The 26,719-nt window shown below is 42.9% G+C and overlaps 1 protein-coding gene across 5 annotated transcripts in view; it reads left to right on the top strand.

The window, feature by feature from the left end:
- The window catches only part of EXOC4 (exocyst complex component 4), a 758,369-nt gene that overhangs the window by 11,121 nt on the left and 720,529 nt on the right, over nt 1-26,719 (top strand). For all 5 annotated transcript variants that reach the window (XR_004970959.1, XM_036328650.1, XM_036328651.1 and 2 more), the window contains exon 2: nt 16,063-16,252. Coding sequence is in view for 4 of the 5 variants with exons in the window: in XM_036328650.1 (XP_036184543.1) it covers nt 16,063-16,252 (190 nt within the window). In the remaining variant the exon portion in view is untranslated. The remainder of the gene's footprint in view (nt 1-16,062; nt 16,253-26,719) is intronic.

The raw sequence follows: 26,719 nt of genomic DNA, 5'->3' as shown, positions 1-26,719 counted from the left end.
CATGACCAAATTACACCTATTAATATCTTACAAAACATCATTTTGGAGGAACTCACCAGAAACTCCACATTAGGCAACAGCATACACCCTGAAAATGAACAAATGCTGTAACAAAAACATTCCACTGGAGGTGAAAAGTAAGATCACTGTGGACAAAACTTTACACAGGAGGTGGGCTTAACATGCAAGAGGGAAAAGAGAGTCGGTTAGAGTAGGGGGTAGATTTTAACTTGGCTTTGTCAACCCTGGACTCAGTTTTATGTGTTAGTGGGAGTGATTTTACTTAATTTTAGATAATGGCCTTCTCTGTTGGCTACAAGATTTATAGCTTTTGGTCCCCAGAAGTGTTTTGAATAACCGAGTTAATTGAAATATTGAAAAACTGCATGTGTTTGGTGTAGTAATTGGCCCTAAGTGCTGTCTGAAGCAAGACACCAGTGAGTTTTCAATTGACTTTAAAGCAGAAATTGCTTCCTGTCACTTGGTAGTAAATGAATCTTTGTACTGAATTAAGGGATGTTGTTTTTATGCCTCAGAAAACTTTTTCAGAGGGACTTGTTTGTCATCGTGAATTGCTATCAATTGGGATGGGATTATCTTGTATTTTTTGAGCTCTAATAAGGCAATTAGGAAACAAGCAATTGCAATGTATAATTGAATATAATAAAATCGATTAAAAAGTGTAATGTAGCCCTGGCCGGTTTGGCTCAGTGGATAGTGTCAGCCTGTGGACTGAAGGGTCCCAGGTTCGATTCCGGTCAAGGGCACATGCCTGGGTTGCAGGCTTGATCCCCAGTGGGGGGTGTGCAGGAGGCAGCTGATCGATGATTCTATCTCATCATTGATGTTTCTATCTCTCTCCCTCTCTGAAATCAATAAAAATATTTAAAAAATAATAATTAAAAAAAAATAAGTAGAACAACAAATTGGTATTTCTCGCTCTCAAACCAATAAATTTAAAAAAAAAGTGTAATGTAGATTTGGTTATGCTTTGAGTGAAGCCATATCTAGTGTGATTTTATAGTGATACACATCTCAAACATTTCTTTACTGTGTGATTTTTTTACCGCTAACTCAGAATTATGAGGGTTTGTTATTTTTATAACAAACGGAAGCATTAATAGACCGCCTATCATACACAGAGTGCTTTGCTTAATACAAAGTATCTTTAAAGACCTCCTTCTCAGCTAGTTTGGTTAGTGTTTAGATTCATAGCAATCTCTTTTCCTCCTCTTCAGTTCCTGCTTTCCACTCAACTCAGACTTGGCACTGCCTTCAGTTCCCTGCTGATAGGGTACGTATTTGTTGCTGTCAGGAATTCCTTAGGTTGGCTGTTTGGCACTTTAGAGGGAAAGAAAATCCGATGCTCACCCTTTGAGATAAGGGATAAATAGACCTAATAGTGTAACCTAATACCTCCTGGTAAAAAGCAGTTTGGACAGAAAATAGGATAACATTTTGAAGAATCGTGTCAGCTCTAGACTCTTTTTTCTTGTGTTGGCATCAGTAGCAAAAAGAAATATTATGCTCCAGAAAGATCAATGAGCTAATTGGTCGGTAAAAATCAATAGTTAATTTTTGTCCTACCTGGAGTGAAGTTCCGGAACTAGTTAACTTTTGAGTATTTGTTGAGAGTTTTAAAATTCTTAGTTTTCACTTTTATGATAATGTTAGAGTATTTTGGAAATAAAGATGACTCCTTGTTTATTACTATTTCCGTAATGCAATTAAAAAGTAGTTAGAATGGTCCTAATGTGGAGGAGGTAGCACTGATTGGGGGCTCGGTGTTTGATGAGGGAGAAGTGCGAGGGCTCAGTGGCATCCACTTTGTTGCTGGGAGGCCCATTTTCGTACTTTCCAGAATGGGGATGGATCACTGAGGAAATTGGATTCTTGTGGTTGATTGTGCTCAACTTCCTGATAAGTGATTTTGGGATATGTGGAGCCTTACTTGGTTTTTCTGAGGTGCTTGAAGGGATTTTCATTGTTTTGTTACTCTTTATTATTCCTGGAGGAGAGGTCACTGGATGCCAACGAGGAATGCCCTTAGTAGACAGTTTAGCCCAGCCGTGGGCAAACTACGGCCTACGGGCCAGATCCGGCCCGTTTGAAATGAATAAAACTAAAAGAAAAAAAAGACCATACCCTTTTATGTAATGATGTTTACTTTGAATTTATATTAGTTCACACAAACACTCCATCCATGCTTTTGTTCCGGCCCTCCGGTCCAGTTTAAGAACCCATTGTGGCCCTCCAGTCAAAAAGTTTGCCCACCCCTGTTTAGCCTGTTCATTGTTTTCAGAAAGCATGACTTAATGCTAATTATTCTGCAGGTGTCTCCAAAATTCAGGTGTATTATATTAAATACCTATATATATAAAAGGCTAATATGCAAAGTATCCCCTTGGGAGTTCGACCAGGAGACTGGGAGTTTGATTGCTCGCTATGACATGTGCTGACCACCAGGGGGTGGCGCGGAACGAAGGAAGGCCCCAGCCGGCAGCCGGAAAGCCCTGATTGGCCCTGATCACCAGCCAGGCCTAGGGACCCTACCCGTGCATGAATTTTGTGCACCGGGCCTCTAGTTTCTTACAACAGGTTAATTAGTTTAGTTATCTGAGGCTGTATTAGGCAGATAATTCTTATGGGTTTGCCAAGAATTTGTGTTGTTATGGTTAAGGGAGGGTGACTGATAATATCTGCCTTGAGAATTTACCTAACCAAAATAACACTGCCTGTGTTTTATAGGGTGATGTTTGAGTCTGCTCAGGCTGCCATAACAAAATACCGCAGATTGGGTGGTTTAATTAACAGAAATTAATTTTCTTACAGTTCTGGAGGCTAAAAGTTCAAGATCAAGGTACTTGTGGTTTCTGGTGAGGGCCCCCCTCCTGGCTTGTAAATGACCACATTCTCCCAGTGTCCTCACATGGACTCTCCTCTCTGAGTATGTGGAGAGAGAGGGCTGTCTGTGTTTCTTCCTCTTTTATAAGCTCACCCAGTTCCTTAAGACCTTACTTTATTACCTCCTTTATAGACTGTGTCTCCAAGTGACATTGGGAGGTAGGGCCTCAACATATGAATGGGGGTGTGCGCCAAAATTTAGTCCTTAAAAGGTGGTACTCTGGGGACTCTTACTACTTTGTTAAAGTACCATAAACTGCTTCCACAGTGATAGTTTGTCATTACCTATGGGTCATCTTGGGACTCAGGAAAGAGTTCTGGCCAGGCTTTTGATTTTTTATAGTTGGTTGTCAACCTTACTGCATGCATGCTTTTCTGGCTTATGAAATTTAACCCTCTAATGCCAAATATTTGCACTGTGGACCCTTTTTAAAAACAACCACTCTCCATTCAGCTTGAACTATTAAAATGTTTGCTGAGAAGAGGAAATTCATAATACATGATTTGATCCATTTAGTTCTATAAATTCCCTAATTTCCATCCATAGATTAAAGAGGATCATTAGAAAAGTTCTTACTGGGACTATATTCAGTCTTTCAAAATCTGTAGGTCTGAGTTGCATTTGAATGTTATATTCTTGAATGACTTATAAGGAGTGATTATATAAAATTAATTTCTTTTCCCCCCGAAGGTTGTTGCAGACATTGTTCACTATATTGTACTAGAGGGCCAACGTACGAAATTCGTGCATGGGTAGGGTCCCTAGGCTTGGGCCGGGGGGAAGGACCAAGAGGTTGGCTGGCAGGGCTGGGGGCAGATCCTGTGTTGAGCGTCTGTCCCCTGGTGGTCAGTGTGCGTCACAGTGACCGGTAGTTCCACTGTCCGGTCTATTTGCGTTTTACGCTTTTATATATATACTAGAGGCCCAGTGCACGAAATTATGCACTCAGGGGGGGTAGTCCCTCAGCCCAGCCTGTGCCCTCTGGTAGTCCGGGAGCCCTTGTGGGATGTCCGACTGCTGCAGCAGTCAGACATCCTTAGCACTGCCACGGAGGCAGGAGAGGCTCCCACAACTGCCGCTGCGCTCGTCAGCTGTGAGCCTGGCTTCTGGCTGAGCGGTGCTCCCCCACTAGGGGGCAGCTCCTGCTTTGAGTGTCTGCCCCCTGGTGGTCAGTGTGCATCATAGCGACCAGTCATTCCACTGTTGGGCTGAAACTGGATCTCTGACATCCCCTGAGGGGTCCTGGATTGCGATAGGGTGCAGGCCAGGCCGAGGGACCCCACCGGTGCATGATTGGGGCCGGGGAAGGTCACGGGAGGTTGGCCAGCCAGGGAAGGACCGTGGGAGGGCTTCAGGGCTTGTCTAGCCCATCTCGCTCAGTCCCGAATGGCTGGACTCCAGCAGCAAGCTAACCTACCAGTTGGAGCATCTTCCCCCTGGTGGTCAGTGCATGTCATAGCGACTGGTCGACTGCCCCCTGGTGGTCAGTGCACATCATAGCAAGCGGTTGAGCGGCCTTAGCATATTGTTAGCATATTATGCTTTGATTGTTTGAATGGCCCACTGGACACTTAGCCTATTAGGCTTTTATTATATAGGATAATGTTTTCTCTGTTGTTTTAAGTGAAATATTAGAATTTAAGACTTGTTTAAAGTTTGCATCCTAGTGGAAATGGAATCTGTCATTTTAACAATGACAACAATATAACCGACTATGTTTCCCTTTTTGAATTGGCTACTAGGAACCCCAGCTTGGGGGGGCTCATTTCATTTAAACTATATTTTCCCAAATGACCAGAATACTTGTGGTTTACATTTATATGGCATTGTTTTGTCCTGCATCTCTTTAATGAGTTCTACTTTCTTATTTGTATTTCCCTCCCTCCCTCCCTCTCTCCCTCCCTCCCTCTCTCCCTCTCTTCCTCTCTTCCTCCCTCTTTCCCTCTCTCCCTCTCTTCCTTCTAATTTTTTAATCCTTACGTGAGGATATGCTTATTGATTTTAGAGAGAGAGGAAGGGAGGGAGAGAAAGAGAGATAGAAATATTGATGTGAGAGACAAACATTGATTGGTTGCCTTCCGGACATTCCCTGACCGGAAATCAAACCCTCAACCTAAGTATTTGCCCTGACCAGGAATTGAGTATACAACCTTTTGGTATACGGGAGCATGCTCCAACCAACTGAACCACACCGGCCAGGGCTTTATTATCCACACTAGAGGCCCGGTGCACAAAAATTTGTGCACTGCCGGGGGGTGGGGGGGGGGCGCGGTGTCCCTCAGCCCCACTTGTGCCCTCTCACAGTCTGGGACCCCTCAGGAGATAACGACCAGCTAGCTTAGGCCCACTCCCGGGTGGCAGAGGGCAGGCTCAATCCCTAGGTACAGCCCTTGGTTGGGCTCAGAGCAGGGCTGATTGGGGAGTTGGGGCGCCGCCCTCTGTCATGCACAGAGTAGGGCGGATTGGAAGGTTGTGATGCCACCCCCAGTCACGCTCAGAGTAGGGCCGATTGGGGTGTTGGGGCGCCGCCCCCTGTCACACTCAAGGCAGGGTTGATGGGGAGGTTGTGGCGCCACCCCCTGTCACGCACAGAGCAGGGCTGATCAGGAGGTTGGGGCGCTGCCCCCTGTCACACACAGAGCAGGGCCCATCAGGGGGTTTGGGGCTCTGTACCCTGTTACACACAGAGCAGGGCCGATCAGGGGGTTGGGGAGCTCCCCCCTGTCATGCACAGAGCAGGGTCAATCAGGGGGTTGGGGAGCTCCCCCCTGTCACGTTACAGAGTAGGGCCGATAGGGGAGTTGGGGCACTGCCCCCTGTCACACACAGAGCAGGGCGGATCAGGGGGTTGGGGCGCCGCCCCCTGTCACCCACAGAGCAAGGCCGATCAGGGGGTTGGGGCACTCCCCCCGTCACACTCAGGGCAGGGCCGATGGGGAGGTTGCGGCTCCACCCTGTCACACACAGAGCAGGGCCCATGGTGGGGTTGGGGCGCCGCACCCTGTCACACACAGAGCAGGGCCGATCAGGGGGTTTGGGCGCTGCCCCCTGTCACGCTGCTCCAGGGGCCAGGATGCCTCGCGGCTCCGCTGATCCCGGTGCTGGGAGGCATATTACCCTTTTACTATATAGGATAGAGGCCTGGTGCATGGGTGGGGGCTGGCTGGTTTGCCCTGAAGGGTGTCCTGGATCAGGGTGGGGGTCCCGCTTGGGTGCCTGGACAGCCTGGATGAGGGGATGATGGCTGTTTGCAGCTGGTCACACCCCCTTCAGGGTGGGGGTCCCCACTGGGGTGCCTGGCCAGTCTGGGTGAGGGGCTGAGGGCCGTTTTCAGGCTGGCGGGCAATTGAAACTCCCAATCTTCTTTTTTTCTTTTTCTTTTTTATTCTGGGATTTATTTACCTTCTATGGCTGTCACTGGAACTGAGAGCCGGCTTTAGCTCTGAGGCTCGCCTCCAGCTTGAGGCCTTGGGTGCTGAAAGCAGGTATCTGGTTTGTTTGGGTTCTATAATTGAAACACTGTTGCAACTCCAGCTCGGCTGGCTGACTGGCTGAAAGCATGGGGATTGTTTAGCTTCTATAATTGCAACATAGTTGCTTAGAGTGCAAGCTCAGAACCCAGCAGCGGCAGGCAGGGAACCTTGGCTTCCTCCTTCACTGGAGCAAGCAAGCCTCCTGTTCGCTTCGGCTGCCTGGCTGCCGGCCGCCATCTTGGTTGACAGTTAATTTGCATATCACCCTGATTAGCCAGTGGGAAGCATGTCGGAGGTATGGTTAATTACCATGTTTGTCTATTATTAGATAGGATTCTTGTACAATCATCTCAGATCTTTTTTTGGAAACAGCTAGGATAGAAATAAAATGAAACTTGAAAATAAATATTGTTATTCAGTATTTGTATTCATTATTAAATCCTGGTTGAAGGCTATCATTCTTTGCATGGGTGCTAACCCCCAAGTGGCTTCAAAAAACACTTTCAGTGTGAAAGCCCACAAAACTGTAACTGATCTGGCTCCCAGGCTCCTCCCTGACCTCATCTCGCCCTGTCACTCTTCCTCACTTTTCTAAAGCCACATGGACCACCTTGCCATTCCTTCTTTGAGCAGGCCAAATACTTCCTGCTTCATGGCCTGTCCATCTTCTATTTATCTGGAATCAGCTTTTCTGGATATGCCACCTTCCTCCCCCTCGTTCCTAGAAAGCTCCATTCAAATGCTGTCTTTATTGGGGGCCCTTGTTGGTCTCCATAAGTAAAATAGTCCCCATCTTCCTACTCTGCCTTCCATTTCCCATAGCTGCTACTCCCTGCCTCCACGTGTTACCTGTTTCTCTATTTGTTTCATTGCTTCCCTATAAGAATGTAAGCTTATGAGGGAGGGATTGGTTTTGCCACAGCTGAGTCTCTAGTTCAGCGGTTCTCAACCTGTGGGTCGCAACCCCTTTGGCGGTCAAACGACCCTTTCACAGGGGTCGCCTAAGACCATCCTGCATATCAGATATTTACATTACGATTCAAAACAGTAGCAACATTACAGTTATGAAGTAGCAAAGAAAATAATGTAATGGTTGGGTCACAACATGAGGAACTGTATTTAACACATTGTTTGCGGGTAGTTTTTATTGCACGCTAACAGGTGGCGCGGGCCATTTTTGCTAATTTTTTGCGCAAATGGCAACGTTCAGTAAAATTACGATAACTTTAGTTTACGTATTTATACGTTAACCGCATTCTACCGCTAGTCTATAAAAAACGTATTAATACGTGTCCCGCGCTCTACTACCTCCAGTCAACGTAAACCATAAACCGTATAAATACGTTTCCCGCATACAATGTGTTAAGGGGCCAGGAGGTTGAGAACCACTGCTCTAGTTGCCTAGAACTGTGCTTGCTAAGTAGTAGGTGCTTAATAACTATTTGTTGAATGAATAAATGAGCTAAGTAGGGTCACAGTACTATTGTCTGTACTTTCTTAGACATTTTTAAAAAAATATATTTTATTGATTTTTTGCAGAGAGGAAGGGAGAGGGATAGAGAGCTAGAAACATCGATGAGAGAGAAACATCAATCAGCTGCCTCCTGCACGCCCCCCACTGGGATGTGCCCGCAACCAAGGCACATGCCCTTGACCAGAATCAAGCCCGGGACCCTTGGTCAGGGCTCTTAGACATTTTTGAACAGGCATTACTTCGTGGGAGATAATTTGGCTGCAGTTGTTTTCTGGCCCAGGGAACTGCTTTCTGTGCCTCCTTCAGATCCTGCATCTGGCTGCTGCTCCTTGGTTAGCTTTTCCTAAGCACTTAGTGCACCCAGCACTAAGAATACAGAGAAAGGTCTGACCTCGGACCTAAAGAAATATCTCAGTGCTTTCGAGATATTTTCGAGATATGGGGGAGGTGTTAAGGAATTTGGGCTAACAGCGTTGTGATTCACAGGTGACTGACTTTGTTCCTAATGATGGATAAGTCCACACTTCAATTGCACTTTATATTTTACAAAGCCCATTACACACTTCTCTTTACCACCACCTGGTGAGGCAGGTACTCTTATTAACTTGTCTCTTTGACAAGGAAAGAAACAGATCCAGAGAAGTTAGTGCCTTTCTTAGGTCAAAGAGCTTGGAAGTTGCAGACACCTCATGTTTGCCATATCTGATGAGAGTGGTAAGAACTATTTCTGTAGAAATACACTAATGGTGGTATTCCAGATCTGTCTTCTTTCTTTTTGCATCCTCTTCTTCTGTCTTTGACTGAAGGTTACTGTTCCTCTTGAGCAGTGGTTCTTAACCTTCCTAATGCTTCGACCCTTTAATACAGTTCCTCATGTTGTGACCCCCAACCATAAAATTATTTTCTTTGCTACTTCATAACTGTAATTTTGCACTGTTATGAATCGTATTGTAAATATCTGATATGCAGGATGTATTTTCATTGTTACAAATTGAACATAATTAAAGCACAGTGATTAATCACAAAAACAATATGTAATTTTATATTCAATATGTGTTTTCTGATCGTTTTAGGCGACCCCTGTGAAAGGGTCGTTTGACCCCCAAAGGGGTCTCGACCCACAGGTTGAGAACTGCTGCTCTTGAGTGATGGGTTACCTTTGGGTGGCTAACCTTATTTTCATAGGTGTGCCTTTTCTTTTATGTAATCTTCCTTTTGTCTTTTTAAAGAGTAATATCAACTTTCATGTACTTTGTCCTGCCTGCATTTCACTACTTTATTAAAGTCCAAAGTGAAAGCAAAATTGCTCCATAGAAGGAGCCAGTGATGGTGACTAGTTATTTTCCTTTCAAAACACTTGAGCAGCTACCCTGAAATACAGAGGCTATGGAATACCACTCAGCTGTAAGAAAAGATGAAATGTTGCCACTTGCTACAACATGGATGGACCTTGAGAATATTCTGCTAAGCGAAATAAGTCAGTCTGAAAAAGCCAAGAAACATATGATTTCACTCATATGCAGCATATAAAACAAAAACTCAGAGACGCAGACAACAGTATGGTGGTTACCAGAGGGAAGGGGGTGGGAGGATAGTAAAGGGTAAAGGGGGCCAAATATATGGCGATGGAAGATGATTTGACTTTGGGTGGTGGGAACACAGTGCAATATACAGATCATGTATCATAACATGTACCCTTGAAACTTATATGATCATATTAACTAATGTCACCCCAATGAATTTAATAAAAAAGGATGGTTCTGTAACCTGAATGCATCTTGGGGTGGCAACTTTAAACTGTTCTCTGCTCATGTCTTTTAGCTCATGCGTTTTAAACCCTCTTGTCCAGATGTGATGTTACCACTGAAACTGCTGCTTAGTGCTCTTTTTACATCTTCAGCTGTCAGCTCTTCTCTTGACTGATTATGGTGCAGTCTGCAGCTCCAGAGCTGAGGCAGGAAGAGTAGGATTTTGTAACATTATAGTGGAAAGGGCGTGGCCTTTGCCATCAAGTATACTTAGTTTTCATTCCAAATCTGATATTATTAGCTATGTACATGTATGCAAGTTACTTTGCCTCTCTGTTCCTCTGCTTGTTGTCTGTGAAAAGGGTGGTGATATTATCTCACCGCACTGTCTTGAGGATTGCCTTAGATTATGTGTGCAAGGTAGCCGCTGCATGGCCTGGTGTGTAATGGACACTCCGTTTATATCCTGTGCCTCACTTGCACCTCCTCTTCCCAAAATGTAGTATATTTGTGCACTTAGTTTTAAACTTTTCCAAGTAGAGGGTGAGTGAGAGCTGCTTTGTTAGCATTCAACATCCAAGGGATCTTGGATAATTTTTGGACTCGATAAAAAATGCAGTGTAGTTTTAGGCTAGTGCCCAGATGGTGGGCTATGGAATCTCTTCCTGTTGGACTGACTGGCCACACCATATTGAGGGTATGTTGTGCTCAGTGCTGAGTAGCTCATCTTCGGAGGCAGGACAGGGAGGCTTTGAAGAAGCAGACTGCCCAGCTGCTACTGAAAAGCTCAGGCCTGGCAAACCACGCAGTCTCTTCATTGGTAGAAAGAGTGGTAATAATGGCACCTCCCTTGTAATTGTTGTCAGGAATAAATGAATTATTATGTGTCGACCACTTAGATGAATGCCAGGCATGGAGTGGGTTTTGTGTGAGTGGTAGCCGCTGTTGAGGGGACCTCAGAGGAAAGCAAACAGGATGGTGGGCTTCCGTGTTGTGGAAGAAACAGTTGAGGAAATTGGAGGTGTTTTTAATCTAAGGATGAAGGGAGTATTGAGAGGCCTTTACCATTTAAAGAGAAATTTTAGGGAAGAAGGAATAGATTTATTTTGAGTTACTGGGAAAGGTGGATGGGTAGACATTATGAAGAGGCTTATTTTGTTTTTATTTTATTTATTTTATTTTAATGAAAGGCTTTGTAATAAGGAGAGGCATTGAAAATTGCACTGAATTGCTTTGTAAGTTAGTGAGCTCTCCATCACATGGAGGCTTAGGAGGCTTCCTGATTTGGCTGTAGGGTGGCCTAGGTCAGCGGTCGCCAACTGGTGGTCCGCGAGGCCCGAAAGGTTGGTGACCGCTGGTTTAAGGAAACCTTTGGAGCAGTGGTTGCCAACCGGTGGTCCGCGGACCACTGGTGAGGTCTGAAGGATTGGTGACCGCTGGCCTAGATGACAGTGTTCTCTTTTACCCTGCTGTCAGCTCAGATCAGGTAACTGGCTTAAAGGAAGATGACTTCACACTGAAATTTGCTGGGTGTTGGTAACATGCCTAGGAACTTTCTCCCTGGAATTAGTCTGTTCTGACGGTCTATCATTCGTTCATTTTGCAGATATTCATTGTGTGAGACATTGTATTTCTGGTCTTATTTTGCTGACATGAAAACAGGTTGGAAATGAATTTGTGTTTCCTTGACATCATGGACTCCTTGGAGAAACCCAATGAATTACGCTTCATCATGGGAGACAGTTCTCCTTGGGAGTCTTGTGTCTTGGGAGTTCTTTTGAGCGTAGCACTGAGTGCCCTTTGTTTTAGGCCGTCTTGTCAGGGTGTTTGCTAGCTGGCATCCTTGGAAGATAGAATCTTGTCTTCTAGAGCAGAGGGCAGGCATGTTTCCTGTCCGGGATGAAAGATTCGGCTTTCTGAGCTCAGGGTTCTCTCCAGTAGTTCACAGTGTGTGCAGGCATCCTTTTGGGCTTAACCCCCGTGGGACTTGGGGGAATGGGCACTGAACAGATATGCTGGTGCTCATGCTACTTGCTGTGCTGTGAGTAATAAAGTCCTTAGTCTGACCCAGGAGTTTTGTGTCTTCTACCAGAATCCATAAAACGGTGGCAGGCTAGCTCTTCACAGTTCTTGACATTAAGGAAGAATAAAGTGAGAATCAGAGGTCAGATCTCATGCCCAGTGCCAAATGATCTACTGCAGTGGTCGGCAAACTCATTAGTCAACAGAGCCAAATAAAAACAGTACAATGACTGAAATTTCTTTTGAGAGCTGAATTTTTTAAACTTAAACTATATAGGTAGGTACATTGTTATTAACTTAATTAGGGTACTCCTAAGGCTTAGGACAGTGATGGCGAACCTTTTGAGCTCAGCGTGGCAGCATTTTGAAAAACCCTAACTTAACTCTGGTGCCATGTCACATATAGAAATTTTTTGATATTTGCAACCATAGTAAAACAAAGACTTATATTTTTGATATTTATTTTATATATTTAAATGCCATTTAACAAAGAAAAATCAACCAAAAAATGAGTTCGCGTGTCACCTCTGACACGCGTGCCATAGGTTTGCCATCACTGGCTTAGGAAGAGCCACACTCAAGGGGCCAAAGAGCCGCATGTGGCTCGCGAGCCGCAGTTTGCTGACCACGGATCTAGTGCTTGGGGGCATGAAATTGGAACCTGTGTTTCCAAAGGATGTTTTTCCCATTACATTGTGGAAAAATGCTACTGACTTTACTGCTTCTCCTACTACTACCAGTACTACTGCTGCTATACCTATGGTACCTAGCAACAGCAACCGACATTGTTGAGTTCTAATGATATGGCAGGCCTTGTTTGATCTCATTTAATTCTAACCAATAACCCTATAAGGAAGGTGTACTTACCATGTCCTTTTTATAGATTAGTAAAATGGGATAGGATTACCAAGGTCGCAGGGGCAGTACTTGGTGGATTCCAACCCAGGCAGTTTGATTCCAGAGCTCATGACTCCTGTAGCAGTTAGGAGCATAATTAGAAAACAGATCTACCTGGGTTTTGAATCCCTGTCCTGTTCCTTCCCTTTTGTATGAGGTGGGGCAAACCTCTTCACATCTCAGCTGCTACATCTGTAAAAAGGGGAGGGAGGATAGTCATAGGACCCACTCCAGGGCTGTGTGAAGATTAAACATACATTCTATCAGGTCTACAGCACAGCTGCTTCCTGGCAGCCACTAAGCCTCTCTAAATATTAGCGGCCATCATTATTATTTTTTATCCTTGCTGCCTTCCTTTCCTTTAATTAAATTTTTAAAAGTGGTTTGTACTTTCAGAGTTCTCCAATATAAGTATTTTTTACTAAGGAAAAATGTCATTCAGTCCAGTTTACATCAAGAGAAAGAATTTCCAATGTGGGGCAACCCTGGCACAGGCTGTTTTCCTTACATAAATATTTTCTCTAAAAATGAAAATAGCCGAAACCCCCAACAGACCAATTTACTTTTCAATCTTTACTTTAGTAACTCTTTGATTTTCCTAAATAACTCCTAATGCTCCAGTGATGTGTCGGAGGGACAGCTGATGCCCAGGATGAGGTCCTCTCTGGGCCTGACATTTTCCTTAGTGGTAACGATGCTGCTTAATGTAAACAGTGTGAAACGTCTGGCATGTTTCCTTCCACAGATGGTGGTGGTGAGGAAGTCATGCACAGCGGTGTGGCTTTGAAAATTCTGTGGCTGTTGGCTGTTACCAGGGGAAACATAGAGTTAAATATCTAGGGATCTTCTTCTTGGGACAATTGATAAATTGAAGGCATTTTCTGATTGTGCTTTACTTTTGATTAACAGCCTGGAAGGTTTCAGATTTAAAGAGCAAAGTTATAGATCATAAAAGCAACAGGAAGACACCCTTAGCTACCCCCAAATAATGCAAGTGATTTTTGTAGCTCTGTCTTTGGAACCAAATTCTCCCTAAATTCTCCGCTATGATTTATTTATTAGTCAGACACTTGCATGGTCTTCTCTACCTGAAAGTAACCTTGGTAAGTGTGGTGTAGGATCACCAGCTGACAAAGGACACAGACCTGGCGTGGGAAAGGCCTTCCTTTAAGTCTTGGGGTTCACAGGATGTTGATTTCCTGAGTGTACCCCACATTCCTTAGAGCAGAGGTCCTCAAACTTTTTTAACAGGGGGCCAGTTCACTGTCCCTCAGACATTCCACACATGCGCACTGCGGGCCCGGGACGAGTCGGCTGCTAAGCAGGACAGGCAGCTGCGGCAAAAACACCCGGCCGGCTGGATAAATGTTTTCGGCGGGCCGCATGTGGCCCGCAGGCCGTAGTTTGAGGACCCCTGCCTTAGAGGCATCACCTTTTTCCTTCCTTACACTCTTCCCCCCCCCCCTCCCAATTTCATGCTAGATCAGATCTCTTGGCATCCATAACACATTTACAAAATTGTTTCAGGAGGTTAGATTGAAGTCAAAGACTGGCCTGCTGAATCTCCCTCTGAATGGAAAAACAAGTTTTACATATTATGTGGCTCGTGAATTAAGATCTTTTGGTCTAAGTGACAGTTTGGAGAAGTCTGTTGTACAGTATTTTGCTTGCAAATACCTAGGAGTGGATATGTGATTGATTTGCTGACAGACCATCTCTGAAAGCAGTTTTAATGATGGACTTATAATTGATTGCATCCATCATTGAGAGCCTAAAATACCCCTCCCTAAATTAAAAAAGATAAATGAAATAAATTATGCTGAATGTATAGGCTGACAAATCTGAGGGAATTTAATGAAACTCTAAATTACCACAGCCAACAGATAAGAGGAAAAGGTTTCTTTGTTGCTGATTATAATACTAAATTAAAAAAAATTATCCAAGAAAAATAATAGAGGAAACAAAGGTCTGTGGCCATGTATCAAGCTAAAGTTATTAAAAGATTTTTAATAAGTGTATCTATCTCATCCCCTGGTTATTGTTGATTCCTATCAATCTTGTTAGCGCTGATGGAAGAATAGCACATTCAGGGACTACCTTGTAGTGTAGCTCCTATTATTGCTGTCCTAACAGATTTTAGAATTAATATGACCTTATTTCCAGGCCACTGGGGGTTCTGTACCAAATTGAGGCCATTTAAATAAGCTATTTGGGCCCTTGCTGGTGTGGCTTAGTTGGTTGGAGCATTGTCTCAAGCACCAAAGTGTTGCAGGTTTAATTCCCCGTCAGGGCATATGCCCAGGTGTGGGTTTTTGATCCCTGCTCAGGGTGGGTACAGGAGGCAGCCCATTTATGTCCCTCTGTCCCTCCCTCCCTCCCTCCCTCCCTCTCCCTTTCTCTGTCTCTAAAATCAATAAGAACTTATCCTCGAGTGAGGATTAAAGAAAAGCTATTTGGAAGGTGGCTTCTCAGTGTATGAGTGAATTTACCAGTTAGGACACTTTCAGCTCTATGTAAAAGACGACCAGCTGAAAGTGACCTAAACAGTGGGTAATTATCATCTCTCCTAGGAAGAAGTCCTGAGGTCAGGCAGCTGCAGGGTTGTCTGCTTTGGTGGCCAAAGGCGTCACAGCAGTAGCTTGGCATTTGTCTGAGCTTTCTGTCCATGGTTGTAGATGGCTGAATTATTTGAGTATCTCAGCTTTGTGTCAGAGTATTCAGTGTTGGGAAAAGGGGCCTTAATCTTACTTGCGAGTAAACTATACCTAGAAGTCCTTAGTTTCAGTGGCCAAACTTGTCACTGGGAAGGGAAATGGAATTACCAGGATTCATTCAAACAAATCAAGACCTGCCCAGGGTCTTGCAGAGTTCATGCTGCCTATTATCCGATTACAGTTGGCATGCCAAGGAAAGACTGAGCAGAAGGCCCCTTGGATAGGCAACCAGCAAATCCATTTAGACGGGGACATTGGAATTTACTACATAGGTGGTTTCCTATTTTCTTTTAGGAAATTGTTTCATTTCCTAGTTAGTGGGATGAATGGGCTAGTTCCGTGGTCGGCAAACTGCGGCTTGCGAGCCACATGCGGCTCTTTGGCCCCTTGAGTGTGGCTCTTCCACAAAATACCACGTGAGGGTGCGCACATATAGTGCGATTGAAACTTCGTGGCCCATGTGCAGAAGTTGGTATTTTGTGGAAGAGCCACACTCAAGGGGCCAAAGAGCCGCATGTGGCTCATGAGTCTCAGTTTGCCGAGCCGCAGTTTGCCGACCACTGGGCTAGCTTATTGACTAATTGGTCTTTTCTTTTTTTCTTCCAATTACAGTTTATATGCAATATTATTTTGTGTTAGTTTCAGGTGAACGATGTAAGTGGTTTAACAATCATATACTTTATACAGTATATGTTCTCCCAATATTTCCAGTACCCACGTGGCACCATATATGGTTATTACAATATTATTGACTATATTTCCTATGTTGTCCTTTTTTCCTTTTTGCTTTAAGTTTGACTCAGCTTGATATATTCTCTGTCTTTATCAGAACGCTGTCTACCAGTGATGATGTTGAAGACAGAGAAAATGAGAAGGGTCGCCTTGAAGAAGCCTATGAGAAATGTGACCGTGACCTGGATGAGCTGATTGTGCAGCACTACACAGAACTGACGACAGCTATCCGCACATACCAGAGCATCACGGAGCGCATCACCAACTCCCGAAATAAAATAAAGCAGGTGAGCCTCCTTTCCTCTTGTCTGGTGATTGCAGCACCTTCCCATTCGTCCAGGTGTCATCGCTGGGGGAGAGGAGCTGTGTAGTGGCCCAGGGCCTTAACCTTGGGTTCCTGGGGTTTCAGTGATTCCTAAAGGTGCTTTCAGGAGTTATGAGAGGCATATGCTGGAAAGCCGGAGGGTCACAGAGGGCATCCGGGATTTGCTTCTTCCTTCTCCTATGGGCCTCTTACTATTTGAGGCTCCCGTCACAGAGTATCAAATGTATTTAATGTGCTCATATCACACATTGAGTGTGTGTGTGTCTGTGTGTTGTAGTGGTTGACTTATTTTAAAAAAAAATTTTACCTTTGAGTATGTCACCTAATTTGAAGTTGGTTGTAATTTCTCTGCAGTCATTGTACATTCTTTGTCATGTTTGTGAAGAAAATCTAACTTATAAATTATTTAAGCATATAGGAAATATTTATGAATACCAAAATTCTCGAATATAATTCTTAGTAGTGACAAGTATGTGTTAATTTCTGTTTTGTCATTTTCTCTTCATATTTTGGAGGTGTGTTTTTTTTTTTTTAATCTTTCTTTCACTCTTTTTCTCCCCTTTGTTTTCCTCCCCTTCTTCTCTCTTCCCTCTTTCTGCCCCTTTTCTTCTTTCCTCCACCTCTCCTTCCCCACCTCCTTCCTTTTGCAGTAGGTGCAGGAAAAGCTCTTGGGGTTCCTGGGTACCATGTCTCTAGTACCTAAGGGATAGAGTGGGTTCATAAGGGGTAATCTTATATTTGGCTAAGGCATCGGTTCTCAACCTGTGGGTCGCGACCCCTTTGGAGGTAGAATGACCCTTTCAAAGGGGTCGCCTAAGACCATCGGAAAACACATGTAATTACATATTGTTTTTGTGATTAATCACTATGCTTTACTTATGTTCAATTTGTAACAATGAAATTGGGGGTCACCACAACATGAGGAACTGTATTAAAGGGTCGCGGCATTAGGAAGGTTGAGAACCACTGGGCTAAGGAGTAAACTGATAACTAAATGTTGTGTGTTGTCACATTATAGTTATGTGGTTCTTGGTTGTGTATTTTAAGGGTCACTCCTTTAATACCTCTTACTACTACTCACTGGTGGATAATCATTTCTACCACTTATTGAGTACCGATTCCTTGCTAGGCATGGTGGTGTATATTCCTATTTCAACAAATCTAGAATTTGAACTTGCGTCTCCCTAACTCTAAGCCCTTGCTGCTGGTTTTCAGACATTTTTAAAATGAGATTTTTGCCAGAACCCTAGCATACAAACACTCAGGGAGGTGGTGCTCTCTTTTTGATGTGGGTGTGAAAGGTCTGGAGCTCAGGCTTGGTCTCCTCTTCCATAGTTGGTGGCTGCCTCTAAGCACCTCTGTGGGCTGAGGGCTGAGTAGACCATTTGAAATGTACTGCTCTGTGCCATTTGATTGAGGTGGGGACTCTCTGGACTCTCCCTGCTCAATTGTAGCTGAGCTCACGGCATTCTCACAGGTTTTCTTCCCTGTCTTCTAGACCTTATATCATGCTTTTGTAAGCAGATGCATTAACTATTCTAAGACTGGTGTTCGTATGTTTCACCCTCTAAGAGTAGAGTTGCCAAATCAGTAAGCCCTTTGAAGCAATATGATGACCTCTTTATATTTTAAAATTAACTGGGTATTTTTAAAAGGAATACTCTAATTCTTGGCCTTTACAAGCGGTGAGTTCATCCTGTGGATTTATCTGTGAAACTAGGTAAAGGTATAGATCAGTTGCTCTAGATTTAAAATAAACTGTAGTCCATTTTGACCCAATAATATCAAATCGGCAACCTTTTGGTACATGGATGAAGCCCAACCAACTGACCCATACCGGCCATCCTCTTTTTTAAGTATGGTGGTGTTTGAGGCAAAAGAAAACCAAGAGAGAAAATGTTGTGTTTATTATATCAGTTGTCAAGAAAAAGAAAGTCACATAATTCGGTGTTATGAATTAGCCTCAATACTGGAAAGAAAGAGCAAGAAAGGGCTAAAGCTCTTTTCAGAAAGTCTTTAATAATTGATAAATGGGAGAAGAAACATGTTCGGAAAAAATGAAAGTGAACTTATTTTCATTTTATAATCTGACAATTTTGTACTGTGAAAGGGCATTTCTTATCACCATGGAAACATTGATGTTTCCTCACCAATCTTTCCCTGTCATTCCTTTTTCATTTAAAGACTTGTCCTTTTTTTAAAAAAGTCTTTATTGTTGAAAGTATTACATATGTCTCTTTTTCCCCCCATTCAGCTCTCCCAGCCCACTATTGACTCCCCCTCTACCCTGCACCTGCTCTCTCCCTCCCCCCAGGCCTTCACTGCACTATTGTCTGTGTCAACCAAATTCTTTGCTTAACCTATTCTGCCCCTGCCTTCCTTTTGAGATTTGACAGTCTGTCATGTCTGGTTCTGTTTTAGGTCCTAACAGCGGAAAACACCAGTCCCTGTCCTCAGGGAGCTTACATGCTAATGGGAGGAGATAGGAAAACAAACAAATGATCCTACTTAACATCATTGCCTCTGTATATTAAATGTCTGGGCATTATCTGGGCTCTGGGGTAGAAGTGAATAAAACAGATAAAAATCTTGTCCTCATGGAGTTCGCATTCTAGTCAGGGGAGAAGACTGTACATTAATAAATAAATAGAATATGGTAAAACATATTAAGAAGTGATGTGCCAAAAAATGGCAAGGGAGGGAGAATAGGGAGCTGCTGTTTTAAATAGGTTGGTTGGAGAAGGCTTCCATCTGAGCCAGCCCTGAAGGAGGTGAGTCAGGAAAGCGCCACAGGAAGGAGGAGTGGCAGATATAAAATTTTCCCGGAGCAGGAACATGACTGGAATTTTGGGGAAACAGTTAGAGGCCAATGGGGCTGGAGAGAGATGAGAGCTGGTGGGAGGGGTGTGGATGGGCCAGGTCATGCATCTCCTTGGTCCCTGTGAAGACCTCGGTTTTAACTTTGAGTATGTTGGGAAACTATTGTAAGGCTTTGAGCATAGCAATCATATGATGGGACTAGTATTTTCAAAGGGCCACTCTGGCTGTTATACTGAGAATAGCTTTGAGTGGGGACCAAGTCAGGTGAAGGTGTTCATAGCCATGTCTTGTTACCTTTAAAAGCTTGAGAACACAGACCTGTTTACTTTCCAATTTTGATAGTAGTTTCATGTACAGATTTATTTTGTATTGGTAGAATCTGTGTCCTGGAGGATGATATGAACTGACAGATTTGGACTGTCTTCCCAGATAGTCCAATTTTTTTTACATCAGCCAGGTCCTTTTGGAATTTTATTCTAGATTTAAAAAATGTGCAAATAGAACACCACATATGATGGATCAGGTCAAGAAATGTGTATAATAAACAAAAATACTTGGGCAATCCTATTACAGTTGAATATATTGTAAAACTGGTCAAAATGAGATATTATTGCATTAGAAAACTTCAGGGTCCATAGGTTCTGCCAGTTTCTCATGTATGACAGTTGTAGCAGTAGCACCAAAATGGATGAATATGGTAGATACAAGTTGAGGACTCGGACCGGAGAGGTGGTGATTGTTGGCATTTGAGTATTTCCTCCTTGGTGTACTAGGTGGAGGAGATGATACTAGATTTCTTTAAAGACACTAAGGAGTCCATCCGGTGCTTATCACAGGAGCAGGTGATAAGCTGACGGAAAACACAGGTGCTTGTCTGTATTGTGACATGTGCACAAACACTTCACATTTCATCCCAGTTTTGGCTGCCTTGTTGCTGTTAGATCAAGCTCTTAACTCATCTCTCTTGTTTGTAATTGGAAATAACTATACATGATTATTCAAGTGAAGTTGTTAGGGCTTAATCATCGAATAATGCAACGTTCATTCGTTGACATTTAACTAAATAATTTTGTGGCTTTTATATGAAAGTATACCTTGAAAGGTAGAATTAGACTGAGGAATAACTTTAATTAAAGTCACTGTAGAACAACATGGTTTTGGTAGCAATATATTTACAACCCTAATATAAGATGGAAAATCCTAGCTGCTTGTATGAGAAAGGGAAAAAAGCCTAGAAGTGGACATGCTAAGCAGTGGGCAGCAGTGAGATGCTATAGTTTAAGATCTAGGCAGTAGTCTGCAGTGCACTGATGCAGTCGCAGGAACTATGAGGAAACATTTCCATTAAGTTGAACAGTATCTGTATTTGTGTATGTATCCGGACTCTGCAACTGAAGAGCTAAGTACTGCCCTTGGAAAGGTTGAGTGGAGCCTCCCAGAGAATTTAAAACCTTAGAATGGTAGCTGAATGGTAGCTGAAAAACCAAGAGAACAAAAGCATGGGAATGAGTTTGAAGGCAATCTTAAAATGCTTTCTAGTTATAAAGGGCTTTTAAAGAGAACAGTGAGCAGTGTTTCTGAAGTTCTTTCTTTCCACGTACTTTCCATAGCAGGGGTGGGTACTTTCTATTAGTATAGCAAGGGTGGGGAACCTTTTTTCTGCCACTTGGATATTTATAATATAATTAGCAGGCCATGTAAAATGAATGATCAACTTCAAAATTAGCCTGCTATATTTGGTCAAATATTTAATTAACCCACCCTTAATGCTTTGGCAGGGCCAGACCAAATGATTTCTTATATGGCCCATGGACCAGACATTCCCACCCCTGTTTTATAGGATTTTGGAAAAAATGGGCTGGACACTTACATCAGGAAAATACCCATGAAAATACTAATATGTACATTTATTTTTACTATAAAGAGAAGACATCTTGATATTTTTTGCTTTTAAAGTTAAGAATAATTTGTTATATTAATTTTTACTTACCAGCCCTTACATGTGGGGAGCTTTAGGAGATGTCTAGTTTATAGTTTCAGTGAGGTGCTTGCATGTTTGCTGTACTTATTATAGACTAGAGGCCCGGTGCACGAAAATTTGTGCATTTGGGCAAGGGTGGGGGGCGGTTCCCTCAGCCTGGCCTGTGCCCTCTCATAGCCTGGGAGCCCTCAGGGGATGTCCTAAGCCTCAGTCTGGCCTCCCTCTGTGGGAGGCAACTGGGCGGGCCTATCAGGGGACTGCGCAGGCTGGTGAGCAGCTGGTCTCGCACCCCACCCTACCCCAATTGCCCCTCCGCTGCCGCTAGTTGCCGCCACCCCCGCATCACCGTCCCCTCCGTCTGCCCGCTGGGACGCACCTTGGCTGGTCTGGCGCTGCCTGCTAGCCGGCCCCACCACCCACTGATCTGTCATTCCGCTGTTTGGTTGATTTGCATATTATGCTTTTATTATATCTATATTATAAAAGGCCAGTAGCCGTAATGACCAAGTGACTGGTCACCAGGAGGTGCATTGATGGGTCTCGCAGTGCAGCGGGGGTCTGGGTCCCGCTGGCGTAGTGGGTCTGGGTCTTGTGCAATTTCATGTGCTGGGCCTCTAGTAGGATAATATGCATATTCAGAAGCATTTCCCTCTTCATTCTTTTTTTTTTTTTTAAATATATTTTATTGATTTTTTTACAGAGAGGAATGGAGAAGGATAGAAAGTTAGAAACATCGATGAGAGAGAAACATGGATCAGCTGCCTCCTGCACACCCCCTACTGGGTATGTGCCCGCAACCAAGGTACATGCCCTTTACCGGAATCGAACCTGGGACCCTTGAGTCCACAGGCTGACACTCTATCCACTGAGCCAAACCGGTTAGGGCTCCCTCTTCATTCATGATCCAAGTTCAGTGCTTTTCTGATTTAAGGTTTTAAAAGTGATGGCTTTTCACCACCTCTCCCATGCCTATATCCCTCAGCCTTTCTTACAGATGTCTCTGCCACTCCTCTCACAAATGCTACCACAGTGTTATTCAGAGGCCCAGGTAGTTTTCCTTCTCCCTATCTTTCCCAAGGCAGGTTTGCAAAAATCTCAACTACTCAGCCGTCTGTATCATCTCATACATTGTTCCCAGTAACCTCCTGGGCCCTGTTTTCCTTATTTTCTATTTTTCTAATAGTTTCTAATTAGAGTGACTTGCAGCTCTTTTATATTAAAACTGAAATTCTTGCCATTGCTGAACAGGTGTTGAGGAGCAATTGTGAAGTTAACTCAAATTCTCAGGAAGCAAAAGAAACTTGTGTTTGAGGAAGAATTTCTCCTTGGGTTTTGATGTCATGATTTGAACAGCGTGGCTCTTCATGGATTTATTTAAGGAAGAAGCAAAGGAACATAATTTTAAATTTTAATTGTCCTGATAAATAGATTTCAAGTGCTAATACCACATTCATAAAAGTAAAACAGGCATTTGAGATAAATGTATATAATTTGTTACCTTTCTCAAATTTAGATCTTATCCATTTTTGGACATAGCCCTGTTTCTCTCTTTTCTGTTTAAAAAATCATATTTATTGAGCTATAATTTACATACAATGAAGTGCAATATTTTTAGACTACAGTTCAGTGAGTTTTGGCAACTGTATATGCCCTTGAATGTGTACCATCACCCCAGTTCCCTGCTGCCTCTTTGCAGTCAGTCACAGCCTCCCTCACCCCCATCCTGTTTCAAGCAGCTACTGATTTGAGATGATCACTGTAAATTATTCTGGCCTTTTCTAGAAGTTCATACAGTATGTACCCTTTTGCACCCAGCTTCTTTTGCTCAGCATAATGTTTTTGAGATTCATATTTCTTCCCTTTTATTGCTGACTGGTATTGCCCCCACCCCCCAATTTTTAAAATACCATGTCTTCATAACTGTGACTTTGTAATAAAAAAACTGAACCCTCAGGGCAGTTTAGCATTAAAAGTTCTTGTAGCTTCTTATGTCTGCAACTTTGGTTAACTAACTCAGTTTAGGGAATACTTATGGTGATGCTCATTTTCCACACAGCCTGATGCCTTCTGCGCCCTTCCCCAGTGCCACCTGCCTTTTCATTTTCCCTTCATTCAGTAAGCAACAGTAAGCGGGCTGATTACATTGTGTACATCCTTGTGTGAAATGCTGGAAATGGTCTTTTTCCAAATAAAAAAGAGTTGGCCAAGATTTATTGACACTCTATAAATTTCTCTTGACCAAGAGCCTCGTTGGGTGTTGTATAATATAAATTTTACTTTTAACTGTTTCCATAGTAACAATTACAGAGGAAAAAGGTGAGATTTATAGAACCAAGGTGATAGGAGTAGAATATCAGAAATCAAATTCTAATAGATTTTCACTAAGATTTTAAAATATAATAGATTTAATAGTTAGCGTTATTAACCCAGAGACCAAGAACTCCAAGAAGATCTGAGAATGGCATTAAAAATCAAATAAAATCAGGAATGCTGATCAAAACCAGCACTCCCCTACCTCATTCTAGCCTAGTCCCAATTCCAACACTGAGGAATTGACTTTTACTCTTAGTTTTTTTCTTCAGATATTTCTATTTTTTTATTTCTAAGTAAAATGTTTATACTATTTTTCTGTTTTAGATATTACATAAGAACTTCCAACTGTGGAAGATGAGGACATAGTCCTCCTCCCACTCTTTCCCCCACCCACCACATCTTCTTTCCTCAACCTCTCTATATAGTTGTATCCTAGTTTTTGGTTAAATAGTGCCTACTCTATTATAACTACATAAATATTTATATCTAGGCAGCATACTATATTTGCTTGTGTAATTTTGTTGTTGTTTTTCTTGGAGTCAGTGGTTGAATAATCCTGTTGCTTTCCATTTGCATTGGTTCACCCCCAACCCCCTTCCCTGGATCCTGGGTTTCTTCCTTTTTCTCTTGCATTGATGGAGCACATTCTTCACCAGCTTGGTGAGATAGGTGCATATAAGGTTTATTGTGTGACAGCTTGAATCCTGATATGCATTCTGATTCACAGTCATTTGTATGAGTCTTCTGCCCCCTCATCCCCCCACCTTTGAATTTTTGTACAAAATTATCTCCTTATCCCTTGTGTTCTTACATGTCAGAATAATGTGCCCTGGCTTGGGTCTTGTTTTTACTTCATTGTCTTGAACACTATGTGTAACTTTCAATCTGAAAACCCATTCTTTTGTTCTTTTAGTACTATTATTTTTAAAATATATTTTTATTGACTTTAGAGAGAAAGGGAGAGTGGGGGAGAGAGAGAGAGATAGAAACATCAATGATGAGAAAGAATCATTGATCAACTACCTCCTGCTCGCCCCACACTGGGGATCGAGTCTACAACCCAGACATGTGCCCTGACTGGGAATCGAACTGCCACTTCCTGGCTCAGCCACTGAGCCACGCAGGCTGGGTCGGGACCTTTTATTTTATTGGTACTTTTTTCACTCATTTTTTTCATCTCCACCCCCACCAATTCCACTTTGACAAGTATTAGATTTCTTAGATCAATCCCCTCATTTTCTTTTATCTTCTTTTTACCTATATCTTGTGTTTTTTTTTTATGTTTTATTCTTTTGATATTTATTCAAGCATATCTTTTCATCTTTGTATTGGATTTTTTCCTATCATATTTTTAATTTTGAAGAGTTATTTTTCATTCTGTTTTTGATATAATATCTTCTCTTGTTTTTCCTAAGAATCCTATATAATGAAAGGGTAATATGCAAATTGACCCTAACAGCAGAAAGACTGAGAATGACTGGTCACTATGACACACACTGACCACCGGGGGGCAGACACTCATACAGGAGCTGCCCCCTGGTGGTCACTACGCTCCCACAGGGGAAGCTCTGCTCAGCCACAAGCCAGACTGATGGCTGCCAGTGCAGCAGTGGTGGTGGGAGCCTCTCCCGCCTCCTTAGCAGCGCTATGGATGTCCGACTGCAGCTTAGTTCTGCTCCCCTCTGGCAAGTGGACATCCCCCGAGGGCTCCTGGGCTGCCAGTGGCATGTCTGACTGCCAGCTTAGGCCCAATCCCCTGGGGAGCGGGCCTAAGCCAGCAAGTGGTCATCCCCTGAGGGGTCCCAGACTGCAAGAGGGCACAGTCTGGGCTGAGGGACCCCCCAAGTGCACAAATTTTTGTGCACCTGGCCTCTAGTATTAATTATAATTTTTTAAAAACTGTTTCCTGAATAGTTTGTTCCCCTCTTCCCTCCAGTACTTTTTTCTTTTTCTTTTTGTTTTGATTCCCATCTTTCCACGTTGTAGGCTTTCCTTGACTGTCTGATGATCCTTGGCTAACTATATGTAAGAGGGAGGCACAATGAAGCTCAGAGCATGTTATGAGGCTTATTGAGTGATGCTTGGCAGTTTCTTTGGTGAAAACTCAAATGTCACTATGTCACTACCTACAGGTCTTTTCACTGGTTACATATGCCAGGGCAAAGCCGTAAGTTCCCTGTGTTGGAACTAAAAGTCAAGCTGAGTGTTACTGGAGGCAACCTTGGAAGGAGGCTGAGGATCCACAAGGGGCCAAGGGTCTTACTGTTGCTTAGATCTACTTTGACTGGATCCCCCTGTTTTCTACCCAGTGCATTTCCATCTAGCATTTCCTGGCCCATCTCCTTTCTTGCTCAGCTCCTTCAGAGCATAAACCTCCTATTTGGCTACTGTCGGGGGAGGGAATTTCCTATCTGTGTGGTTTGATGAGGGTCTAGGGCTCACAATAGTCCTTATAGAAAGTTCTAACCCTGCATTCTTGCCTTCAGTATTTTTGGTGCCTCCTTCTCAGGGTTAGCAAACCCCACTCCAGGTTAAGATTTTTCAGATTTCTCTGCTAATTAGTTACCATCCATTGTCTTGCTAGCTTCCAAAGTTTTCTGCCATCTTTTATTTGCTTTTCCTTCCTTTCTGTTTTCTTTTCTTGGTCTTTATGCTTAAAAATCCCACCAAATTTGGTGGGATTGCAAGAAGGAGTACAGGTAATTAGGACCATCTTCAACAGATTTTCAAACTGGTCTCTGACCCCGCTAGAAGCTAATAATCATTCCATTATGCTTTTTAAGAGAGTACAAAATCTCCTTACTCAGGGCTTTTTTTTTACATTGGAGAGTTTCATAAAAGTATGACTTAGGTATTATCCAAAAGTTATAGGAAAAGATGAGATGCTTTCTCAAGAAATCTTCTAATGTTAGCATTCTATCTTCATGTTTTCCATCTTTCTTGGGAAAATGTTGAAATTTAGCGTTGTAATTACCAGAAGCATAGCATCGTTATGTGTAACACCATACCAAATCTTGTAGAAGAAGACAGATTTTCAATTTTCAAAAACACTGTAGATGTTCTAGGGTGATGGAAAGGACCTGCATATTGATGAGTTAGATTATACAGCTGTATTCGTTTGCTAAAATTCATCAAATGAGACACTGGAGATGTATTCACACATAAATTTCACCTCAAACAAAAACCAAAAACAAATATTAAATTCTAATTTAAATAAAAACACGTGTAAGGAATGTCAAAAGTATATGAAAGTAGTTCTGTGAATTGTGAAAAGTCATTTTTCATTAGAGTAGAAAATGAGAAAGCACCCATCAA

This window comes from Myotis myotis, unplaced genomic scaffold (assembly GCF_014108235.1).
Source record: "Myotis myotis isolate mMyoMyo1 unplaced genomic scaffold, mMyoMyo1.p scaffold_m19_p_11, whole genome shotgun sequence".
Lineage (NCBI taxonomy): Eukaryota > Metazoa > Chordata > Mammalia > Chiroptera > Vespertilionidae > Myotis > Myotis myotis.
This window is presented reverse-complemented; position numbering and strand designations above follow the sequence as displayed.